The 22,628-nt window shown below is 59.2% G+C and overlaps 1 protein-coding gene across 1 annotated transcript; it reads left to right on the top strand.

Annotated features, from left to right (window-relative positions):
- The first annotated feature begins 1,465 nt into the window (after positions 1 to 1,465).
- Positions 1,466 to 21,707, top strand: RHEB (Ras homolog, mTORC1 binding). Its single transcript, XM_055145517.1, has 8 exons — positions 1,466 to 1,691; positions 13,799 to 13,870; positions 15,924 to 15,991; positions 17,744 to 17,826; positions 18,672 to 18,728; positions 18,797 to 18,844; positions 19,075 to 19,156; positions 21,258 to 21,707. The coding sequence occupies exons 1-8, from the start codon at positions 1,640 to 1,642 to the stop codon at positions 21,348 to 21,350; spliced, it is 555 nt and encodes a 184-aa protein (XP_055001492.1). The 5' UTR covers positions 1,466 to 1,639; the 3' UTR covers positions 21,351 to 21,707.
- The last annotated feature ends 921 nt before the right edge of the window (positions 21,708 to 22,628 follow it).

Raw genomic sequence — 22,628 nt, 5'->3', positions numbered from 1 at the left:
ATATAGGCACTCAAAAGTCCTGAAACAATCTCCGCTTGTCACGCCGGTTACTGTGTAAAGGGAAGACTCCTTCCAGCAGGGGGATGCCCCCAGCCCCCTCGCCCCCGCGTCCCGCCCATCCAATGTGGCACGGAGTGTCACCGGTTAAAAAACCAGCTGTAGGGGCTGGAGCGATAGCACAGCAGGTAGGGCGTTTGCCTTGCTCGCGGCCGACTCAGGTTCGGTTCCCAGCATCCCATATGGTCCCCTGAGCACGGCCAGGGGTGATTCCTGAGTGCAGAGCCAGGAGTGACCCCTGAGCATCGCTGGGTGTGACCCAAAAAGCCAAAAAAAAAAAAAAAGCTGTAAAGGAGTTAAACCCTAGAGTAGAAACTGAAAACCCGTTTTTTTAAAAAATAACGAAACACTTCAAAAGTATTTCCCCTCTCGGCGGGTGCGAGACGCGGGGCTGCAGCCCCGAGGCCGCGCCCCCTTCCAAGGGGGTCTGTTCGGGACTGTCACCCGGCTCTGCCCGCCGTGCGCCGCTGGGGGTGGGGGGGCAGGGACCCTCTGCGCGCGGGGGGGGGGGGGCAGGGGGCGGCCTCGGTCTCGGGGGGAGGGGGGAGGCGGCCCGGGGTCTCCCCGCGCGCCGGCGCGTCTCTGGCGGGGAATGCAGCCCCCCCGCCCGAGGCCCGGGGTGGCGAGCCCGGCCCAGACGGTTCCAGAACCTTGGCAGCGGGCACCGGGCGGGGGGGGGGGGGGAGGGGGGCGGGGAGGCAGGGGCGGGCTCCGGGGGGCGCGCGCGGCCCCACCCCCCCGGCCCGTCGCCCGGGGGTGACACTTAGTCATCGCCGACATCCGCTACCCGGATTAGGAACGCCAAGATGGCAAAGGGGGGTTGGAAAACAACAAAGGCGCGAGGCGACGCGCCCAACCGCCAGCCGAGCCGCCAACGGCCACGCGCCTCGCGCCTTTTAGGGGCGCGGGCTCCGCCAATCGGCGCGCCGCCCCCGCGCGCCCGCCCCGCCCCCGCCGCCCCCGCGTTATTTTTAGCTCCGGGCCGGCAGCCCCGCCCCGGGCTCCGTGTCCTCGTCGCGTCCAATGGGAGACGGAGTTTCCGCCGCGTCATCGCGCGGGCGGAGAGGCTTTCGTCCAATCAGCTCCCGGGATCCGCGGGCGTCATTAAAAAGCGGCGGAAAGCCGGTGGGTGGGTCGTGACGCAGCGACTTTCGGGCGTCACATTTCCGGAGGGAGAGGGGGTGGGGGAGGGGGCGGCCTCGCGTCGGCATTTCCCCCCCAGACCCCCCCCGCCCCCGGTCACCCACCCCCACGCCCCGCGCCCTTCCACTTATTTATTTATTTGTTTATTTATTTATTTCCCCTTCCGAGCCCCCGCCGCTCGCGCGCCGCCCCGCCCCCGCCCCGCGCGCCCGGGGGCGGGGCGGGCGCGGTCACGTGGGCGTGTTTGGGGGCGGGGCGCGCGGAGGTTCCGGCGGTTGGGCGCGCGCGAGCGAGCGACGAGCGAGGAGCCGAGGCGCCGCCGCCCCGCCGCCGCCCCGCCCCTGGATGCCGCGCAGCCCCGGCGCGGCCGCCGCCGATCGCAGCACACGCGCCGCCGCCGCCGCGGTGGGGGAGGGGCCGGGCCGAGGAGGCCGCCGAGATGCCGCAGTCCAAGTCGCGGAAGATCGCCATCCTGGGCTACCGGTCCGTGGGTGAGTGCGCGGCCTGCGGCGGGCGCGGCCACGCGGGCCGTTTCGTAACCGCCGCGCCGGCTCCATGTTGGGCGGCGGCGGCGGGGCGGGGGCGGCCGGGGGTCGCCGCGGCGCGCGGGGCGCGAACAAAGGGCGCGCGCGGGCGGGCGGGCGCGGCGCGGGGGCCGCGCGGGGCGCTCCGGGCCGCGGGGGCTGCGTCCTCACGGCGCCCGCCGGCCGCGGGACCCCCGGCCCCGACCCGCCGCCCCCCGCCCGCCGCCCCCGGCCCGGCCTTTGTCTCCTGCCGGGGCTCGCGGCGCGCCGGGCCGGGCCGGGCCGAGTTGGGCGGGCCGAGTTGGGCCGGGCCGGGCCGGGGGCAGCCGCGGCCGGCGCGCGCGGGGGGATGCCGGGCGTCGTGACTGACGGCCACTTCCTGCGCGTTCGTCGTTGCCCAGAACTTTCCGTTTTTGCCCCATTTGCTCTCCGGAAGCCCGAAGGCCGGGGCTGCGTTCGCGCGGGGCTGCGCCGCGGAGGCCCGGAAAGGCGGGCGCGTGGCCGGCGGGGGCTGGGGCTCCCCGGGCGCGACCCCCGCCCGCCCCAAAGGACACGTCACCGGGAGCGGGGGGGCGCACCCGAGCCCCCTGGAGGGGCGGCTGGACTCGCCCGGCCGGCGGGAGGCCGGAGCACGGGACGGGGACCGAGGACAGGGAAGGACGCGGCGGGCCCGGCCGGGGGTGAGGGTCGCGGGCCCGCGCCCGGGCGCGCTGCAGGGAAGGTGCGTGGCTGCGTTTCTGCCCGTGAAGCCCATTGGCGTGTGCCCTCGGCTACTGGGTATCAGTCAACCCATCAGTTCCGAAAGTTTGGGTCGGAACATTGTGCCGCGCAGCTGTTGTGGGTGCAGGTCTCACCGGTGTTTGGGTGGGCGCGGGCCCAGGGCCCGTTTCTGTTGGAACTTGGAAGAACTTTTAGTGTCGTTACTGCTGGAGTTGGATTCGGGTGGACTGTCACGCAGGAGGTGGGGATGTGTTCACCCCGCCGTGCGCATCCCTCTCCCCCGCCGACTCCCATCCCCCCTGCAGAAGCGGGGGTCCTACGCGGAGGGTGCGTTTCTGCTCCCTGCTACCGCGGTCCCTGTGTGTTCGCAGGCCGCGCCGTCTCGATGGCCGTCATTCTCTGACTGCGTTTTTCTTACTCATTTTGGCTAGTCCAAGTGCCTTGCATTTTTCCTGTCAATTTTAGGACTAGCTTATCAATTTATCCCCCCCCAAAAAAAAAACCTACTGGGGTGTTGATAGGGTGTTGCAGGTATCCTTAAATGTCTCACTTGAGACGTTGCGGAAGTCTCTTGTCTCCCGAGTTCATGTCGTCGTGGTTTGTCCCTTATGAGAGGTACTGAGGCATCAGCCTCCAGCGGCCCGGGGCCAGGCAGGCTGGTTCCCGCGCACCCCCGCTTGTAGGTAGCCTGTTCGTGCAGGCAGTTCCTTAGCGGTGTGCAGCCTGGCCTTTCTGTTCGCTGGACTTCCTTGATTTTCCGATTTCAGTGCATCTACCTTGCTTGGTTTTATGTCATGTTGGTTGCGTGGAAAATGTTGACTCACTGTTCTGCGGAACCTTCCACATTTGACACTTCACAATATTTGCATTTTTGAGTCACTTTCTCGTTTAATACCACCACTAATCTCCGAAAAAATCCATAAGGAAGCTGCTGAGCACACTGATGAATGCAGGTTTTCTAAAATTAAATTTTTCTCTTTGACTTTCGAGTGTGATCCTTGGCAAAGTGCTCCCACTTCTGCCTGGAGGAGCAGTCTGGTTCCTTCCATCTCCAGGAGAACGCTGCCAAGGGCCCCCACTGGAGATGATGGTCGCTTGTCAGTCATTCTGGAGTGGCTGCCTGGAGGGCTCCAGGGAGGCACTGGCTTCCATCACTTCCCAGTTTTACCTGCCCTCGCCCTGGAGAGGAGCCCCTGGCAGAGTGCTCGCTGGGCAAGTGTGCTTGTGGGTCGAGAGGGAATGCAGAGAATCACTTCTGCTTTCTCAAGGGCCCCACTAAGTGCCGGTGGCTGCCTCCCCACCCCCCCCCCCCCCCGTGGTGCTGAAGACACCAGCTCCCTGGGGCTTTGCGATTGGCCCCAGCCAAGCTGGCAGTGGGAAGCACCACGGCTTTGGCAGCGTGAATACAAGTGCGGACTTGGGGAAAGGGCAGTTAGTGCCACACTGTCGGTGGGGAAGTGGCTTGGGCCTCCAGAGCCCCCCGCAGCCCGCTGACACCCAAGGGCCGTAGACATAGACTCGAGACTGGCACACGCTGTAGAATCAGTGTGGGGCCACCACGCAGCACGTGGAATGAGCTCAGGGAATGTTCAGCGTGGAGAGCGCTGGGGCGTCCCCGCCTCTTCCCTTCCCTATGACCTGGTGCCGGGGAGGCTCCCAGAGGGAAAGAATTGTTGAAGATGGCAGGGTTGTCAAACGGGGGGGGGGGGGGAGGCCGGCAGTGGAGCGCATGGGGTCACACCACATGTGAACACACACACACACACACACACACACTTTTGCTCCGAGGCGAGGCCTTTGCACAGGTTTGATGCTGATGGTGGGGGGCTCAACAGCATTGCTGACCAGATGGATTGCTGAGCCTGCCCACATGCCAGGTTAGCCCTTGAGTGCCTCAGCCTCTGAGGCCTCCCAGCAGCCTTAGGAGGCCGGGGAACCCGTGTTAAAGAAACAAGATGGGAAGCTCAGTAGAAGTGCCTCTGGCTGCTTTGAGTTGGTTTTTTTTTTATTTTTTTTTTTATTTTATTTTTATTTATTTATTTATTTTGCTTTTTTGGGTCACACCCAGCAATGCTCAGGGGTTACTTCTGGCTTTGCACTCAGGAATTGCTCCTGGCAGTGCTTGGGGGACCACATGGGATGCCAGGGATCAAACCCGGGTCGGCCACGTGCAAGGCAAACGCCCTACCTCCTGTGCTATCGCTCCGGCCCTGAGTTGATTTTTTTTTAATCTAAACTAAAGCATGACTGGAGAAATAGCACAGTGGGTAGGGCGTTTGCCTTGCACGCAGCTGACCCGGGTTCGATTCCTCTGTCCCTCTTGGAGAGCCTGGCAAGCTCCCTGTGGCGTATTCAATATGCCAAAGACAGTAACAAGTCTTACAGCGGAGATGTTACTAGTGCCCGATCGAGCAAATCGATGAACAACGGGAAGACAGTGCCTACAGTGCTAAACTAAAGCATGTTTGAATATTTTTTCCCCTAAGAAAATAGATGTGCGCTGATGTGTGTGTCTGGCTTGTAGGCATCCCCAAGGTCCGTCCCTACCACTAGCCAGAGTCCTGGGAAGTGGTCCCCGCCCCTGAACACTACGCTGGGGAGGCCTCCCCCTATTTTTCCCAGTAGAGCGTCTCAATTCTTTCTCAGGGTTTGTTCAGTGACTGAGTAAAAGCATAAGGGGCAAAGGTCCACTGCAATAGCTAAGGGGAACCTCCAGGGGGTCCCAAGGGTGCGGCTGGGGGGTGAGGGGGCAGGACCTTGGCAGTTTGGGCTGTGTCTGCCTGGAGGGGCCTGGCCGGGGCACTTTCAGCCGACCTGAGCCCTGGCTGAGCCCACCTGGGAACCAGGGAGAGTGCGCTCGGTCCCGGCACCACACTCACCCACCGGCCCCGAGTGGGTACAGGCCTGGGACCCAGGCTGAGCCTTCGACCAGCCGCCGGAGCATTGCTGGCCCCCAGAAGAGGGATTGCTAGAATCACTGCCCTCTTGCAGGGCTGGCTTGTCCCCTGTGCTTCAGGTGTCAGTCACATCTTTGCATCATCCAGGCCCTGCTAGGTGCCAGGCCCCGGGATCCTGTTGAGGGGCTGGAGCAGCTGCCAGCGCTCCTGAGATTCCCTCGTGGGGTCTGTTAGTGCTGGGCGTTTGCGGAGAAGGGGTGGGGGCCCCAGGAGGGAGAGCTGGTGCGCCCCACTGGACTCCAACCCCTTAGGGTGACCTCATACCTGTGTGCTGAGAACTTGGCGCAGGGGGAGCCCCTCACTGGGTGGGGAGGGGGGAAGGGCACGGGCCCGGCAGAGGCTTAGCCCTCCAGGAGGCTCTCGGCCACAGGCATGAGGGGTTTCTCTCCCTGGGGGCACCCGGGCTCTGCTCCTGCTTCCCCCTGAGCAGCTTGGGGGGGGGGTCTGCCAGGGGACACTGGCCTGGGACCAGATCTAGGTTCCGACCTGCCTCTGAACTCCAGCTGTCCCCTGGGGTGGCGTGGGAGTGGGGCGGTGTCTGGACAGGGCAGCACGGCAGGTGGAGAGGGAAGATTGGGGGTGGCTGGAGGGTGACACAAGGTTTGGGGGGCCTCGGAGCAGGAATGTCAGCGGGGTCCTGAGCTGGGTGCCCTTGGCCCCCTCATGCTCACACACACCCCGCGCCTTGTCCGCCACAGTGCAGAGCCTGGAGCCTGGAGCGCCCAGCACGGCCCAACAGAGCACGCGTTGTTGGTGCCGGCCCGTGTGGGGGCCTTTCCTGCCGGCGGGCGCGCGGCAGCTCCCTCGCGGCTCCGATGTTCCCACTCCCTGGCCAGGGCCTTGCTGCGACACTCAGTTCTCTGTCACCTTTCATTTTCCTCGGTTTTGGCGCTTACTCCAGTTTTATCAGTCCTGAACTGTACACTCTTTGTTGAAGATGTGTTGTAATTTGAGAGTTTATCTTTTGGTTCTCTGTGGCTCCTACCCGCCCCCACGCTCACTCCTCCCCCCACTTTGGGCCACAAATGGAGGAAGAGCCGATCTTTACGGTTGCCAAAGGCTGTGCTTCCTGCGTCACCAGCCTGGCCCCTTGCCCTGCAGCCTGACTGGTCTGAGTCACCCTATCGAGTGCAGGATTCTAGTTTAAAATCTTCAGGGAGACTGTTCAGGGCCTTTCTTGGCAGCATTTTTCCCCTTTTAGTTCAGTAAATCCGTTGGCAGAGGTCTTCATTTCTGTAGCTTGAGTCTCATGTTAGACTAGGAGTTTCCTAAACGCTGCTCGTCATTGTGCCCTCATCTGTCATGGAGTCTCTGGCGCGGGGCTGTGCCCAGTGGAGGGTATTCAAATGGCAGAAAGGCTCTGAGCCCGTGTGTACTTGGGGACTCGGCCTGCTCTTGGCCACAGAGCTGATTGCACCTTTGCCTTCTGCTGGCGTTTGGAAAGCCGGGGCGGGGTATGGGAAGGACTAGGATGAGGTCATAGCCTGCCTCTGGCAGAACCAAGTGCGGATTGGAGGAGGGTGGGGCAGCTCCCAGGAGCAGGCGCCAGGCACTCCTCCGTGGTCTGTGGTGGAGAGGTGGGAGCGTGTGCTAGACCTGGGGAGTGAGCTCCAGGGCGCTCCGGAGGTCTCCCGGGTGACCCGAGACCTGTCCCTTATCACTGGCACTCTGCGCTCCCCAGAAATAGCCCAGCGGCAGAGGGGCCCAGTTCACAGCCCGAGGCCGGGAGTGGGATGGCCCGCACTGCCCAGGGCTCCAGTGCTGGGACATGTGGCCCCAGTCACTGCAGAGGTCGGCCCCCTCGGACCCCAGCAGGCTGCTCTCCTAGGCCCCTGGGCGGGTCACGGGGTGGTTGGTAACAGCCCATTATGGTACCGTGTGTGTCTTTATTGACAGGTTTATCATGTTTTGCCGTTTCAGTGGAAGTGGTTTTACAGTGTACCTTTTCCTTGGATTATAATGGATTGGAATGCTCATTTTCTGTTAATCTGAGTTTTTTGACCTCGGGTGGTTCTAATCCTGTAAGGGCCCCACGGGCGGGCCTTCAGCCACACTGCTGGGCCTGCGTTGTGTCCTCCCTCTCCCGTTCCCCAGTGTGGTGGGCGTGTGTTTGTTGGTGGTGCGCGGGGGTTGCCCTTGCGCTGGGGGCGGAGCCTGGCTCGCAGCCTGAGGCTCGCCCACGTGAGGCATGCCTGCTACTGTGTATTTTCAGACTGGGAACTGCTCAGACACTGTGTCCAGTCACTGTTAATCACCGTCTCCCTCTGCTTAGGAGGAAGGCGCACGTCATCCCCCCACCTTTTTTTTTTTTCAGTTTCTGAAGAATCCAGTTGTGGAAGGTACAGTTTACACGCAGTAAGCATCCGTTCCCAGTGTAAAGTGCAACTCAGAACCCACCATAGACTGTTCAGAAACCAGCCATTTCCATGACCTTCAGGGCCCCTCTGGGTTTTTCCTGACTCAGGGTGAAGGCTTTTGTGGTCGTTTCTGAGGTCCACACATGTGCTGCTTGCCACCAGAATCCCCGGTGGCCTGAACATGGGGTGCGCACTGCTGAGTGGCTGAGGAGAGCGCCCACCCGGCCTTGTCTGTCTTTGGGGCTGCGCGTTTCTGCTCGGGGAACATCCTGGAACGGGGCTGCTGGGTCACTGTGTCCCGTGTGTGTTCAGGAAGGTGCCCGCGGGTTGGTGCCTGTGCCCACACAGGGCTGAGCTCCGGCTCCTCCAGCTCTGGGGAAGGCGTTTTGCTTTAACCTGATGGGTCCTGTTGGTGCGTTTTCCCGGGGACTGATGACCCCCTACTGCCTTTCATGAGCCCGTGGTCATTTGTAAACCTTTGTGACGTGTCCGCTCAAGTCTTGATGTTCTTTTTATTGACATACGTTCTTTTTGTTTGCTTGTTGTTGTTGTTGTTGTTGTTGTTGTTGGGGGGCCACACCCAGCATGCTCAGAGACCCTGAAATACCAGCGATCCCGGGCCTCCCTCGTGTGAAGCACCCACCCCTGTGAGCTCACCTTCTGGCCCAGAGTTAGATTCCAGACAACGTGTGGTTTATGTGTAAAGGACTTTCTTCCCGTCTCGAGCTTTTTCATTCTCTGTTATTTCAAATAGCAAGAATTTATTTGCATATTTGTTTTTGCAGAGATCAAGCCCTGGGCCTCGCACATGCTCAGCAGGTTCTCTCCCGGACCCCCCATGGCTGCAGGGTGGGTGCTTTGGCTGAAGCCCAGCCATATACAGCCTTTGGTTTATGGCTGACTTCTTTTTTTATTTTTTATTTTTTTTTTTTATTTTTTATTTTTTTTGCTTTTTGGGTCACACCCAGCGATGCTCAGGGGTTACTCCTGGCTTTGCACTCAGGAACTACTCCTGGCGGTGCTTGGGGGACCATATGGGATGCCGGGGATCGAACCCGGGTCGGCCGCGTGCAAGGCAAACGCCCTACCCGCTGTGCTATCGCTCCGGCCCCTGACTTCTTTTTTTAATCATCTAGATAAAAATACCAAAATTATCATAAATATTTTGTCATGTTTTCCAAGTTTTTTCATTTTAGCTTTTTTTTTTCCCCAGATCAGTTATTTTCAGAGAAACACAAATAAAAACAGCAGTAAAATATCACCTTAGACCTGTGAAAATAGTCTATAGCCAGAGTGGCCCTAAATAACAAGTGCTAGTGGAATACCGAAAAAGGAACATTGATTTGTTATTGCTAGAAATGTAAATGAGTACTCATTTTAGCTCTTCACTTCAGATCTGCGGCTCGGAATTAATTGGGAGTGGGGACATTGGGCCACATGTGGCAGTGCTCAGGAACCACTCTTGGTGGGCTGGGCGGCTGAGGGCCACAGGGTGCCCGGGATTGAAAGTTTCAGTAGGGTCGGCCACATGAAAGGCAAGCGCCCTCCCCACGGACTAGCTCTCTAGCCCCATTTTTAGTTAATTTTTATGTACAAGGAAATGGGGCTAATTGATTGAGTTTACAGACAAGTCAGGCTTTCAGGAAGTGTGTGACTCAGGGAAGGCCTGCGTGCCCCTCGTGCCCCTCGTGCCCACGGCTCACCTGGTCTTCTCCAGAGTTCAGGGAGACTGACCCGTGCTTCTGTGCGCGTCTCTTCCTGCCCCCTTACTGCCAAGGAGTTTCCTAGCGTGGACTGAACCGTGTTTACTGGGTCACTGAAGGACATTTGAGCCCCTCCTGGAGAAAAGCACTGTAAAGTGAGCTCAGCTGTTTGTTTCTCTGGGATAAGTACCTGGAATGCTGCTCGCCTGGCCCGCGGCCCCAGCATGACTAAGGCTGGGTGTTCGGGATCCCGCAGGGATGCCAACGCGATGCAGCGACAGGTCCCAGACCCTGCACATTGACCTCCCTGGGTTCTGCCCAGATGAGAGCTGCCCTGAGGGCTGCGTGACCTCAGGTTCCGGCTTGGCCACTCAGGTCCACGGTCCCTGCATGCCGGTCAGTGGGAGCTGGTGTGGGGATGCTCAGACTTGGGGCTTTCTTCAACTGCTTCTGGGAGGGAACTGCCTCAGGGGCCTCATGATCTGTTCTCTCCTTGTGCTTGAAAATTTGCTGCTAAGTCTCATTCAGTCCTTGGTCTCCAAATCTTGATCATTGTTTATAGTTTTTTGGGGTCAAGGAAAGTACACCCCAGATTTTTTCCTATTATGCTTCTCTTAAAATTTATTTCTCTGGGGACATTGGTGGAAGAAAGGTCACACGGGTGGTGTTGGAACACTAAATGACTGAAACAATTGCATTATGAACAACTTTGTAAATCATGGTATTTTAATAACAAGTTTTTAAAAATTGTTTCTCCATTAGAATTTACATGCAACAGAGCTGGAGCAATAGTACAGCTGGTCAGGCACTTGCCTTGCTCACGTGATAAACCGTTCAGTCCCCAGCACCCCACTTGGTTCCCCAAGCCTCCCTCTCCCACTCCGTCCCTCAGAGTGGTCCCTGAGGAGAGACATGGAATGAGCCGAGCACACCTAGGTGTGACGCCTCCCGCGATGAGTTTGCGTACAACAGAAAGGGAGTTCGGGGTTTCTTCTGATTTATCCCAGTGTCTAGAATGTGCTTGGCACGGAGAAGCTGCGTACTGGACGCTTGAGAAAACAGATTACTCGGTGTCCAGGCCTCTGGGAACTTGGGCCATCTTGAAGCTGTGAAATGCGGCAGGAGAGAGGGACGGGAGCTGGAGGGCGGTCGGGCAGGCTGGGGTCTGTCTGGTCTTTCCCAGAGTTCCACGGCCGGGCGGCAGGGGACATTTGCTGCCTGTCTCTCATTGCCCCCAGCGGAGTGACTGGGGAAACCATCTCTGCTGCGTGGCAGTGCCAGCTGTGTGCGGCGATGCCCGTGCACTCTGCCCGCTCTCCTTCTGTCTTTCCCCATGCTCTGTCCTGGAAACCATGTTGTCATTTACGTCTCTCTACTGCGGGCACACAGGGTCCCAGCGTGCCTGTAGTGGCTTAGTGGCGGCAGCCCTGAGGTGGCTGCAATCTGTTTCTGAGGGCTCCTGTCTTTCTGGGCAGTCAAGAAGCACCCAGCAAGAGCTTGAGGCGCCCGGGGAGCTACAGGAGGTCCCTGAAGAGCTGGGACAGTTTGGGGTAGGCCGGGGGCGCCCTGCAGCTGAGCGTAGGCAATGCAGCTTACGCTCTGTCGCCGAGGGAGTCAGGAGGGTCCCAGCAGGCGATGCCGATGCTTTGTCTCAGGGAAGGAGGCCTGACACTGGTGGCGGGCCTGGGGACTTTTGTGGTGAGTCTCCCTAGATGGGCCAGGGGTTCGCGGCTCGGCTCCCTGTGGTTCACAGGCGGGCCTAGTGGCCTCTGCTTCCCCGAGAGCCAGGACTGAGGGCTGGCCCGGAAAGGGTCTCCTGCCCGTGCTGGTCAGATGGTTCTCTCTGCGGAGGGAGAGGCCCCAGAGAGAGTGCCCAGGCGCGCCGCCTTCCCTTCCCGGGCCACGGCTGCTCTCCCCGCACGCTGCTTGGGGCCTCTTTTGCCGTTAAAAGCTGATTCAGCTTGTTGGATAATTTATGCCTTTCAGATACAAAGGAAGGTACAGAGCAGTCATTTTAAAGATACGCACTGACGCTTTTTGGTTTTGAGTTAGGGGTTTATGGGGGGGTGATTTTGGTTTGGGGGGGGCTTTGGTTTTTGTTTTGTTTTTTTTTTTAAGCCACTCCAAGTAGTGCTTAGGGCTTCCTTCTGGCTCTGTACTGCAGGGTCATTCCTGGTGGGGTTCCAGAGATCACATGGGGTGCCACGGATGGAACCTGCCCACAGGTCCCTTGAGCGCCCTAAACGCGGGGTGGGAATTGGAGGAACACTGTTCAGGAGAAACTCCTGCAGGACTCTGCAGGGCCCCTGTTCTAATCGCGAATGAAAATTGTGGGTAACAGATGGTGGGTGGTTGTGAAGGGGCCAGAATCGGACCCGAGCCTTGCTCTGCTGGGTCTGAGCAGTAGCTGGTCAACGGGGGTAGAGTCTGGCGTTTCGAGGAGGGCGGCATAAGTTTACCAGGGGGGCCGTGCGTGGGTCAGCGCGGAGATAGGGGAAGCGTTTTGCTGGGAGGGTCCTGCTTTCTGCAGATTAGTCAGTTCTGGGAAGCGGATGAGGAGAGGAGCAGCCCGTTCCGGGAAGGGAGGGCAGTGCATGCGTGTTCTGAGCCACTCACGAGAGGTGAGTGTGATAGGTATGGACTATCTGACGCTCGTCCCGGGAAGAGCGTGGCTGGGCCCGTTCTAGGAACAGCGCCACAGCCCTTCGTGGCAGGGAGGCCTCTGGGTGTTCTGGGCACGGCTGATTGTGCTCACAGGACAGTCTCGGCCTTTGGGCACTGGAGATAGAGGAGTAGAGCCAGGCCTTCATTGCAGGGCTGTCTGACCACTTTGGGTCTGGGAGTATACAGGCTCTGTTAGGCTAGCGAGTCTCGGAGTCCAGAACATTTTTTTAATGCTTAAAGGCATTGCTAGGTGGGGCTGGAGTGATAGCACAGTGGGTAGGGCGTTTGCCTTGCACACGACCGACCTGGGTTCGATCCCCAGCATCCCACATGTCCCCTAAGCACCGCCAGGAGTAATTCCTGAGTGCAGAGCCAGGAGTAACCCATGTGCATCGCCAGGTGTGACCCAAAAAGAGAAAAAAAAAGGCATTGCTAGGCCTTAATAATGAATGAGGGGAATTTCTGCCTTCGGGAAGCTTTAAAGCCTCTTGTTAACATATTTTCAGATGATCCTCTTTAAAAGGCTGCCTTTCTAAAGAACCATTAAATAAATAAATAAATAAATCAGAATCACGCCTGTAATGCCAATTTCTTTTTCTTTTTTTTAATGCCGATTTCTTATTCAAATGACTAACCAGATTTCAAGGCTCCAGAGAAAATGAGTTGAGACAGGTTTGTGTGTTTTTTTTGGGGGGGGGGATCATACTCGGCGATGCACAGGGGTTACTCCTGGCTCTGTACTCAGGAATCACTCCTGGTGGTGCTCAGGGGACCATATGGGATTCTGGGAATCGAACCCAGGTTGTCCGAGTGCAAGGCAAACGCCCTCCTCGCTGTGCTGTCGCTCCAGCCCCCCCCTTTTTTTTTTTGAGTTGAGACAGTTTTTAAGAGTTTATTTACCTTGGTGCTGAAAAGAGGGTACAGCAGGGAAGGCACTTGCTTTGCTTATTGGCTGACCAGAGTTTGATTCCTCTCACCTTATATGGTCCTCTAGCACAACGTGGAATGATTGCTTGTCATTGCCAGGTGTGGCCCAAGAAAACAAAAATAAAGAAGAGTTCATTTACCGGGGCTGGAGCGATAGTACAGTGGGTAGGGCGATTGCCTTGCACACGGCCAACCCGGGTTCGATTCCCAGCATCCCATATGGTCCCCTGAGCACCGCCAGAAGTAATTCCTGAGTGCAGAGCCAGGAGTAACCTCTGAGCATAGCCAGGTGTGACCCAAAAAGCCAAAAATAATAATATTAATAATAAAAGTTCATTTACCTTTAAAAACTGGAAAGGTGGCTCAGAGGGCTGCCACACACCAGGCCTAGTCCCCTCCCGCCCCCGCCCCCCCCCCCCCCCCGCACTGTGCTGGGCGCAGCCCCAAGGTTCACCTGGTGTGACCCAAAAAACAAAGACAAAAGAGATTTGTTGACAATATACAGTATGCCTGGCCAGTAATACTTGTTATTGTCACATAACTGTTTAGTGCATAATAGTTTAAATTCCTCTCTCATTAAAGTCGGTGAACCTGTTTGCTTTTCTGAAATTGCCCAGATGGTAATTAAAGGAATGTTTTCTAAGCTCAGTACTTGGATGTCTTGAGTGGGCTTTTAGCAAGAGGGCAGGATTCACTTGGCTCGCCTCCGTGCGTTGACCTGTACTGAGGTGTCATCTCTCTTACAGGGAAATCCTCGTTGACGATTCAGTTTGTTGAAGGCCAGTTTGTTGACTCCTATGACCCGACCATAGAGAACAGTGAGTACTGTGCGCCACGCGCCCGTCCAGACGCTGCCTTGGGCCCGGGGAGGGATCTGGGACTGTCCACCTCCTCTGGGCTCCCCCTGGATACGGAGTCATTCTTTTCTCCTTCCGGCTCCAGACTCCACCGTCTCGACTTTGTGGCTCCGAATTATGAACTCCTAGGGCTCTGTGCAGTCCTTCTCGGGAGCGGGGTCAGGGCTTCCGGGCACTGCTGCCCTCCCCTCTGCAGACATAACTGTTCCTTCCCGGCAGGGCAGTTGCTGCATTCGAAAGAGAGAGTTGATGCCAAAGGCCTCGGTGTTTCGGGCCGTGTGCAGAGAACAGGGCACGCACTGAAGAACAGGGTCAGCCTAGCACTTACGTCGTCCAGTTCTAATTAACACTTCCACAGTGTCCTGAAGGATTCTAGACTCTTCTTGAAGGACCTGGAGACCTATTTTGGTCCTCGGCATCCCAAAGGAGAATCTGAAGCAGCACTTGACTCGGAAGCTGTTTGTGGGAAGGCACGGACTCTTGGACACCAGGACTCCGCCAGGATTTATCCCAGGAACATGTAGCTTTAAGTGTGGCTTCGTCACACCTGGCGGGCTTGATAGAAGGAGGGCTTCGTGGCCAGGCACCAGGCCAGGGACACAGTTGCCCCATTAGCCTTTCACGCTAGGGCTTACCACAGGCCTTGAACACTCCTGGGCCCTCAGGCCCAAAAGGTCCCCTTTCTGGGGCCCACAAGCTCATAATGACTCGGACTTGCACTGCTCGGGGCCAGGGATCAAAGCCTCATGCATGTGAGGTATCACTCTGCCACTGAGCTGTATTCCTGACCCAGTTTTCAGGTATTAGTATTTGCTGAAAACTCAGGAATTATCACCTTAGTGGCACGTGCAAGTGATAGGAAATCAATTTTCACATGCCTGTGAAGTGCTGTGTGAGCTGTGATGCGTGTAATAGGTACAGCTAAGACCACACTGCCCACGGAACCCAGATAGGCTACTCACCCTTTCCAGAAGGCTCGCCCCTGGGCCCTCAGTGGCTGGCTGCTGCACCTGGGGACCATGGATGTCCAAGGTGCCTGCGTCCTTGGAGTGTTCCTGTGCTTGCTGTCATGGAGAGGAAGCAGCCGAGGGATGGGGTCAGGGGACTGGGCGCAGTGCTGCTCTGCATGCCAGCCAGCCTGTTCAGGGGCATCTCCATTGGCATCAGAAGAAAGAAAACAGATCTTAGCCTTACCGTTTGTCAGAGCAAAGTAGGATTTTGTGTTCTTAAAGAGAGGGGCTCAGGGGCTGGGGTGATAGTGCAGTGGGGAGGGCGTTTGCCTTGCACGCGGCAGACTCGGGTTTGATTCCCAGCATCCCATATGGCCCCCAGAGCACCTCCAGGGGTAATTCCTGAGTGCAGAGCCAGGAGTAGCCCCTGTGTATCGCCAGGTGTGACCCAAAAAGTTTAAAAAAAAAAAAAAGAGCAAGGGGGGGGCTCGGAATGGTCATAGAGTGACAGAAGACAGATACCCTCAAAGCGGTTTCTATGTTGTGTGACTTTGTCTCATTTAACGTGTATGATAAGGAGCCAGAGTGGTAGTACAACTGGTAGGGCGCTTGCCTTGTATGCCGGGCCTGGTTTGATCCCCGGCATCCCATAGGGTCCCCCAAGCATCGCCAGGAATAATTTCTACAGAGCCAGGAGTAACCCCTGAGCATCACTGGGTGTGCCTCCCCCCCGCAAAAAAAAATTAAATGTATAATAAATTGTGGTGGTGTCCATATGTATAATTTCTTATATATGAGTCATGAACCAGGTGAAGGTGCAGCTTACCTTGACAGTACCATGAAACAGGTGATATGCCCCATCTCCAAGGTCTTTAACCTGAGTTCGGTCAGCTAGTGCTGCAGACTGGAGTACCGGAAGTCACAGGCCATCGGCCGAGACCTGCTCCCCCTCCTGAGGGGCTTGGCCTGATCACTGGGGCTTGTTTAGTTCTGGTTATCGTTGTTTAAGCCGTACGTGAACATGACGGTGTTCAGCTAACGTTTGATTCCCTCTTCCCTAATAGCTTTCACAAAACTGATCACAGTAAATGGACAAGAATATCATCTTCAACTTGTAGATACAGCTGGACAAGTAAGTGTCTGAAGTCTCAGCTTCGCCTCCTGGGCCCACACCTGGTCCCTGCCACTCCCACAGCCCGGGCCGGAGATGACTGCCATGGGGGCGGGGGCTGCCGGGCTCCTCGTGCCCGGGCAGCTTTCCCCATAATGCTCTTGTTTTCCCCCGTGAAGGTTAAGATCGAATTTTTTGCATTGTGAGGGTTCATTCTTTACAAGGTGGTGGTTTTATGTCACGTATCCCGTGTTTGCCTCTGTTGAGCACCTTCTTCCGCCCCCAGTGACGGGTCAGAGGGTCCCTGGTCACAGAGTGGGTGGTTTGGATGGTCATCGGCACTAAGGGGCCATGATTAGTGTGTCATCAACAGACTGTCCCCCAGGGGCCCTGGGAGGAGGCACAGATGGACAAGAGGGAGCGCAGAGCGGGGTGTGTTAGCACCGTCCTGCGGGGCTGCAGTGTAAGCTGCGGGATTGGGTTCTGGCCTCGCACCTGGACCACACGCCTGGAGTGTGTTCTGGTCTGCACTGCTGGGATCTGGCGGGGGTGACGGTGTGAAAGGTTTGGGCCGAGGGGAGGGTTGCATGAGCCTTGGGGACCCGTCAGTGCCGGAAGCATCTGTTATAGTCAGTTGATGCGTTAGCACTGACGGGCCCTGGTGCCAGCCTGCGGGGGCAGACGGTGGCATTGTAAGAGCAGGCTCACACCTGGGCCCTGTGTGTAGACGGGAGAGAGGTGGGGAGCGGGGACTGGCGGCCTTTGGGATGGCAGCTGTGGGTGAGGGGCCGAGCCGCATGGGAAGGAGGCCCCCCTGTTGGTGGTGGGGCTCTGCCGCTTGGCTTGCACTGTTAGTGAGGCTCACGGACGTGGGGTGACGCTGTGGCGAGTCCACGCTCCGTGTCAGGTTGCTGTAGAGCACATGCCCACACAGCCCGGCTGTCCCCAGTCACGCCCCTGGGCTCTGAATCCCCAGCATGGGGCAGTGGCGTTCCGAAGACTCCTGAGAGACGGGTCCACTCACTCAGGTGTAGACCTGCCTGGCTCGGGGACTCCTGGGGCTGTAGCTGCGGCGGGGAGCAGGGCTCGGTGCCGCCGTGCTCTCCAGCCCCTGGACGGGGTGCCTCTGCCTTCGTTCCCGGAGTTAGGTGCTCGGGAGATCACGCTTTCGAGCCTCGCACGTGGGTGCACAGTCCAGGTACGGGTTTGGACTGTGTGGGCCCACTCCCTCCCGTGCTGGAGGCCGCCTGGCAAGCAGGAAGTGCTTGCCCATGCCGCGTGGACTCCGTCGTCTCAGACAGAAAGCTGAAGTTTATGCGTGACCAGCAGCACTGGCCGGTGCCCAGTGTCCAGGCTCCCGGGCTTTCCTGTGCCTGTAGGAGGTGTGGGCTCACCCTCATGGGCGGTCCTCTTTCCTTCCAGCTCTTGCTTCCAGAAGGTTCCAGAGTCCAGGCCTTCAGGGGACCTGTTACTGAGCCGGGAGCTAGAGCTGAGAGGGCTGGCCCCCGCTGGACCTGGGCGCTTCAGAGTGTGGTCAGATGTGACCCCAGGGCGCTCTTGGGAGTCCCTCCCGAGCCCGCCCGCTCTCCGTATAGCCGAGCATTTCCAGAGCGACTCAAGCCCCAGACCAGTCTTGGCTCTGTTATGTGGGCTTGTGTATCTAGAGTAACTTGTGAGCTACACTTTGTTTAATTTCTTTGATCAGATATTGTGTGGAGAACAGGGTGCAGATTGTGTTACTCTGTACTTACGTGTAATTCTTTTTCTTTACAGGATGAATATTCTATCTTCCCTCAGACATACTCCATAGATATTAATGGTTATATTCTCGTGTACTCTGTCACATCTATCAAAAGGTAAGAGGTGGGGCTGGAGCGATAGCACAGCGGGTAGGGCGTTTGCCTTGCACGCGGCTGACCCGGGTTCGATTCCCAGCATCCCATAGGGTCCCCTAAGCACCGCCAGGGGTAATTCCTGAGTGCAGAGCCAGGAGTGACCCCTGTGCATCACTGGGTGTGACCCAAAAAAAAAAAAAAAGGTAAGAGGTGCCCCTCTCGGCCGAGTCAAGCACAGCTCGGAGCGTGAGTAGCTCGTAGGGTCGTGTGTGCTTGGTGACTGCGAGGAGCCTGCAGCCGCAGAGGTGATCTGGGCCCGTCCGTCAGCCCTGGGCTCAGACTGCTGACTCGGGCTCCCTGGCTGCCGAGTGAGCGACCACACTGGCCTGTCCCTGTGACTGGCCTTTGCAGCACAGTCCGGAGCATGTTGTCCCTTTGGAGTTTAGGAAACAGACCCCTGAGCTGCAGGGGCTCCCGACCCACAGCAGGGCCAGTCTGTGAGCAAGCCCACGGCGTGCGCCTCCCCAGAGCTCCTGTGTCTGCTCCCTACACTTAGGACCGTGGCGTGGAGGGCCATGGGGGAGCCGGACGCCCAGGGCTGTCCTGTCCCCCGTTGGGCTCACAGCAGGGGTGGGGTCCCCTGTGGACACTGCCATAGCGATGCGGCCTGCGCCATTCTGGGTGTGGAAGGCGGGGCCAGGCCAGGGAGCGGCTCCAGCCAGCCCCGGGGCTCCCTGGGAGGTGGGGCTGCCCTGTGCCCCCTCTGCCTCTGCCTCTGCCTCTGCTCTCAGGAGCTCGGGTGGGTCTGCTGCGTCCTCCGCTCCCGCGTCCTCACAGCGTCTTGGGCTTCTGCTTCTGTCTTCCAGCTTCGAGGTGATCAAAGTCATCCACGGCAAACTGTTGGACATGGTGGGCAAAGTGCAGTAAGTGCCCGGCCCTCCCCGCGCCCCGCGCGCCCGCACCCCGCCACTCACCTCTCTCTCCCTTCCAGGATCCCCATCATGCTGGTCGGCAACAAGAAGGACCTGCACATGGAGAGGTGGGCCGGGGGCCGGGGGAGGGGCAGGGCTCTGCGTCTGGGGGGGTGAGCCTGAGGCCTCGGGGACCCCTGGCCCCTGAAATCTGGCCGTCGGCGGGCCTTGCTCGGCCCTGTGTCCAGGCTGCGGGCAGCCTCGCCCTGTGTTCAGAGTGTCGCGCACTTGCTGGGGGGCGGGGCCTTGCTCCACGCGGTGGAGAGGAAAGAACGTGACGCCTCGTGTGCTCTCTCAGGGTGATCAGTTATGAAGAAGGGAAGGCCTTGGCCGAGTCTTGGAACGCAGCGTTTTTGGAATCTTCTGCTAAAGAAAACCAGGTACTGCGACCCTCCCCGCTGCCTCTGGGCCCGCTCTCGTGGGCGTCCTCAGAAGGAGCTGGGGAGTAGCTACAGCCCAGAGAGGGGCGCCTAGAGCAGGCCTGTGCCCGTCCCACCCACAGCCCTTTCCCTGCCTGTGCCCTCGGACTGTCATGAGAGCCCGTCCGTGGCCTGCCTGAGTCCCTTTGGTCACCGGCCTCAGTTGCCCAGGTGTTCCAATGGGGGTTTGTCTGGAGGGCCCAGTCAGCCCAGGCCACCTCTCATCCCGGCTCTGCACCCGTCAGAGGATGGGCTGAGTCACAGGTACCCTCGTTGGCCCTAAGGTGACCAGGTTAAGCCCACTTGGGACTTAAGCCCTAGGGTAGGTGCTTTTTCTGGGGGCACTGGGTCTTGCAAGCACGCAAGGTTAGCGTCCTCTCCCTGCGCTTTCTGGAGGGAGGAATGTGGTCGATTGGGGATGGGCATGTGCTCGCTGCGCTTAGGGAAGAGTGCTGATGTCCGTGAAGGGGACAGAGTTGTTTGCAAGCGCAACCTGTGACATCTGTCATGTGAGGTGTGGCTGGAGACACGGGAGTGGGGGGGGGGAAGAGCCGAGAGCTAGATTTCCCACACACGCTGAAGCCACGTCATCCCTCAGCACTGCTGGGAGTGGCCCCAAAACTCACGTTTACTGATGTACGTGTAGACGTGTGTGTCCTGCGGGAGAGAAGGCAAGCGTGGTCACTGGGAGGGGGTTTCCTGGTGTGGCCTGCTTGGACGGAGCACAGGGTCACTTCGCAGAGGTCAGTATGGCTGAGTCCAGCGGGAGCCCAGTCCTTCCCGTCTTTATACTTGCGGGGTGTGTGGAGATGTCAGGAGGAGTCCCGGGATGTGGGGCCCAGCACACGGCAGGAGCCCGTGTTACTCCCTGGGCCGTGGCTGTCGCCTGGACGGGCGGGTGGACTCCCCAGGGTGGTCACTGATCCTCTCGGCGACGTCGTCATGTCCATGTTGCTGTCGAATGCGCGGTGGAGCGCAGGTGACAGGCCTCTGAGCACTTGTTTCTGCTCTTCACATGACTCTTTCCTCTGCGACAGCCCAGGCATCGCCGCGCGCAGTCCTGGGAGGTGGGTGCCCTCACAGCCTCTCCCGCTCTCCCGGGGGGTGTCCGCGAGCGCCTGTGCTCCGGCTCCCTGGAAGGCGGCTGTTGGGCTGCCAGATGCGGTGACAGCAGGTTCCAGCCGCTCGGGCTCCCTTGGGTTGTGAGGAGCCCAGCCCGTGGGCACTGCCAGGTGTGACCCCAGAGCCAAGCCCGAAAGTGCTCACTGATGACCAGAGCCTCTAGGGCAGCAGGGCATCAGCCTTGTACGCGGCTGACCATGGTGTGGCCCCCGAGCACTTCCGTGTGTAGCCCCAGGACAAGTTAGAAAGCTCAGTAGACAGGAGGCGAACACCCTGAGCGAAGACTCTTGTGCCCTCTGCCCTCTCTGGGCTGCTCACGGTCCTGTCCTGGTCTGGGGCCACACCCAGCAGTGCTCAGGTGGGCTCGGGACCGTGCAGAGCAGCGCCCTGTCCTGCCCTGTCCCTCGGGCCCCGCTCAGGGGCGATGGGGAGGACTCGCAGGGCCCTCCGGGAGAGGGCGATGGGGAGGGCCTGGGCCCACCCTCCACCCCGGGCTCCTCCCCACTCTGCTGGCAGGGCCAAAGGGAAGTTCACTGAGAGACATTTTTGTGCACATTTGGGGATAGAACCAGGGGAGCTGGCGAGGCCGGTGGCTCCGTTAGGCGGGCAGGTGGGGTGTGGGGGCCTGTGGCTGGGTGGAGGGCGGGGCCTCAGCGTGGCATGGCTGGAGGAAGAGAAGCCCCAGTCGGGCTCAAGGAACACGGGGATGGCAGTGCCAGGAGCCGCTCAGGATGACACTGGCACGGGGCATTGGGAGGTGGTGACCCCCGGGCTTCATCACAGACGCACCCCCCTCACCAGTACCGCCAAGGACTCCCCCCAGACTGGTGGAGAAGTTGGGGTGCCCGTGAGCCTGCACGGGGAGCGCCCCGGAAGGCAGAGGAAGGAGCGGGGCCGGGGGCCGGGGGCTGCCCGCTGAGCGCGGGTGTGCTGCTTTCAGACCGCAGTGGACGTGTTCCGGAGGATCATTCTGGAAGCAGAGAAGATCGACGGGGCTGCTTCCCAAGGCAAGTCGTCCTGTTCCGTGATGTGAGGCCGGGCCGCCCGCCCCGCCCCACCGAGGCCGTGGAGCGATAAACTGCTTTTCCTCGTCCCGAGCCGTCTCGCCGGGCCGGACCTCCGCCCTCCCGTCAGGTCGTGTTCGGCTCTGACTGTCCAGATGAGTTCACTTCCATTTTCAAATTTTAAGCAATCATATTTTCAATTTATATATTGTATTTCTTAATATTATGACCAAGAATTTTATCAGCATTAATTTTTCAGTGTAGTTTGTTGTTTAAATAATGTAATCATCAAGATGATCCCTATTGTCACACTACTAGGCCCCAGGCTTCAGCGCTGCCCTGCCCTGTGTTCATGTACACTTGTAAATAAAACAGCTGCCAACCTCCTCCAGTGTCGGGGCGGGAGGGGACCCCTTTGTGCCCGCCCCGAGCCCAGCATGAGGGGACGCTGCCTGAGTTCCGCGAGGGCCGGGACCTGACTGACTGTGTGGCACGTCCGTGTGGGGGACCGTCCCCTCCACGCAGGCCACTTCCATGCTGCAGTTCCTCATGCCGATGGAGGAGTCGGGCCCCGCCCCATCCCGGGTCTACAGGGAGGAGGGTCCCAGTCACGCAGGGACTGAAGGGTCTGTCGTGGCTCGGGACTGTTATAAGAGCCCCTGCCGTGAGCTGGTGTTCCCTGACAAGGAAGGACACACACACACACTGACACACACACACACACACCCTCGTTTCTGGCCGGCGTCTCAGGCGTTACGGTCGGTCTGTGAGGGGCAGGGCCGTCCGTCCGGCACCAGCGTCCCCACATGGGGACCCCATCCCGGGAGGGTTTCCTGGGTGAAGCTCCGAGGCACCGAAGCCCAGGGCGGTTTCTCCGCTGGGCTGGCCTCCACTTGGTTATCAGCAGTGTCCCCTTCTCCTGGGGAAGGCGCGCGGGACCCTGGGACCGTCCCCTCGCGTCAGCACCTGCCAGGCCACGGCAACCCAGGCGGGGCTTGGCCGAAACCAGGGCGGTGCTGTGCGCTCCTGCCTCCCCCCACCTTGGTTAGGGCCCTTGCCCACGCTGCCTCCTCGGCCAGCTCTCCCGGCCTGCGTTCCAGAACAGCCCACAGCGGCCGCAGCCCCCACCCTCAGCTTCTGGAACATGTCCACGCCGCGAGGCAGACCCGTGCTTTCCTCACATACCTGGTTCCCACCATATCCCCCACGAGACTCTGACAGCGGAAACTGGGGGCGCTGGCCTCACTTCACCCTGACCGGGCCTGGGGGCCCTGCACCCACCTTCAGAACCATTTTCTCGCCCCGCT

Source organism: Sorex araneus, chromosome 1 (assembly GCF_027595985.1).
Source record: "Sorex araneus isolate mSorAra2 chromosome 1, mSorAra2.pri, whole genome shotgun sequence".
In the NCBI taxonomy this organism is placed as follows: domain Eukaryota; kingdom Metazoa; phylum Chordata; class Mammalia; order Eulipotyphla; family Soricidae; genus Sorex; species Sorex araneus.
Note: the sequence above shows the minus strand (reverse complement) of the source record. Positions and strands in the feature narration are given on the sequence as shown.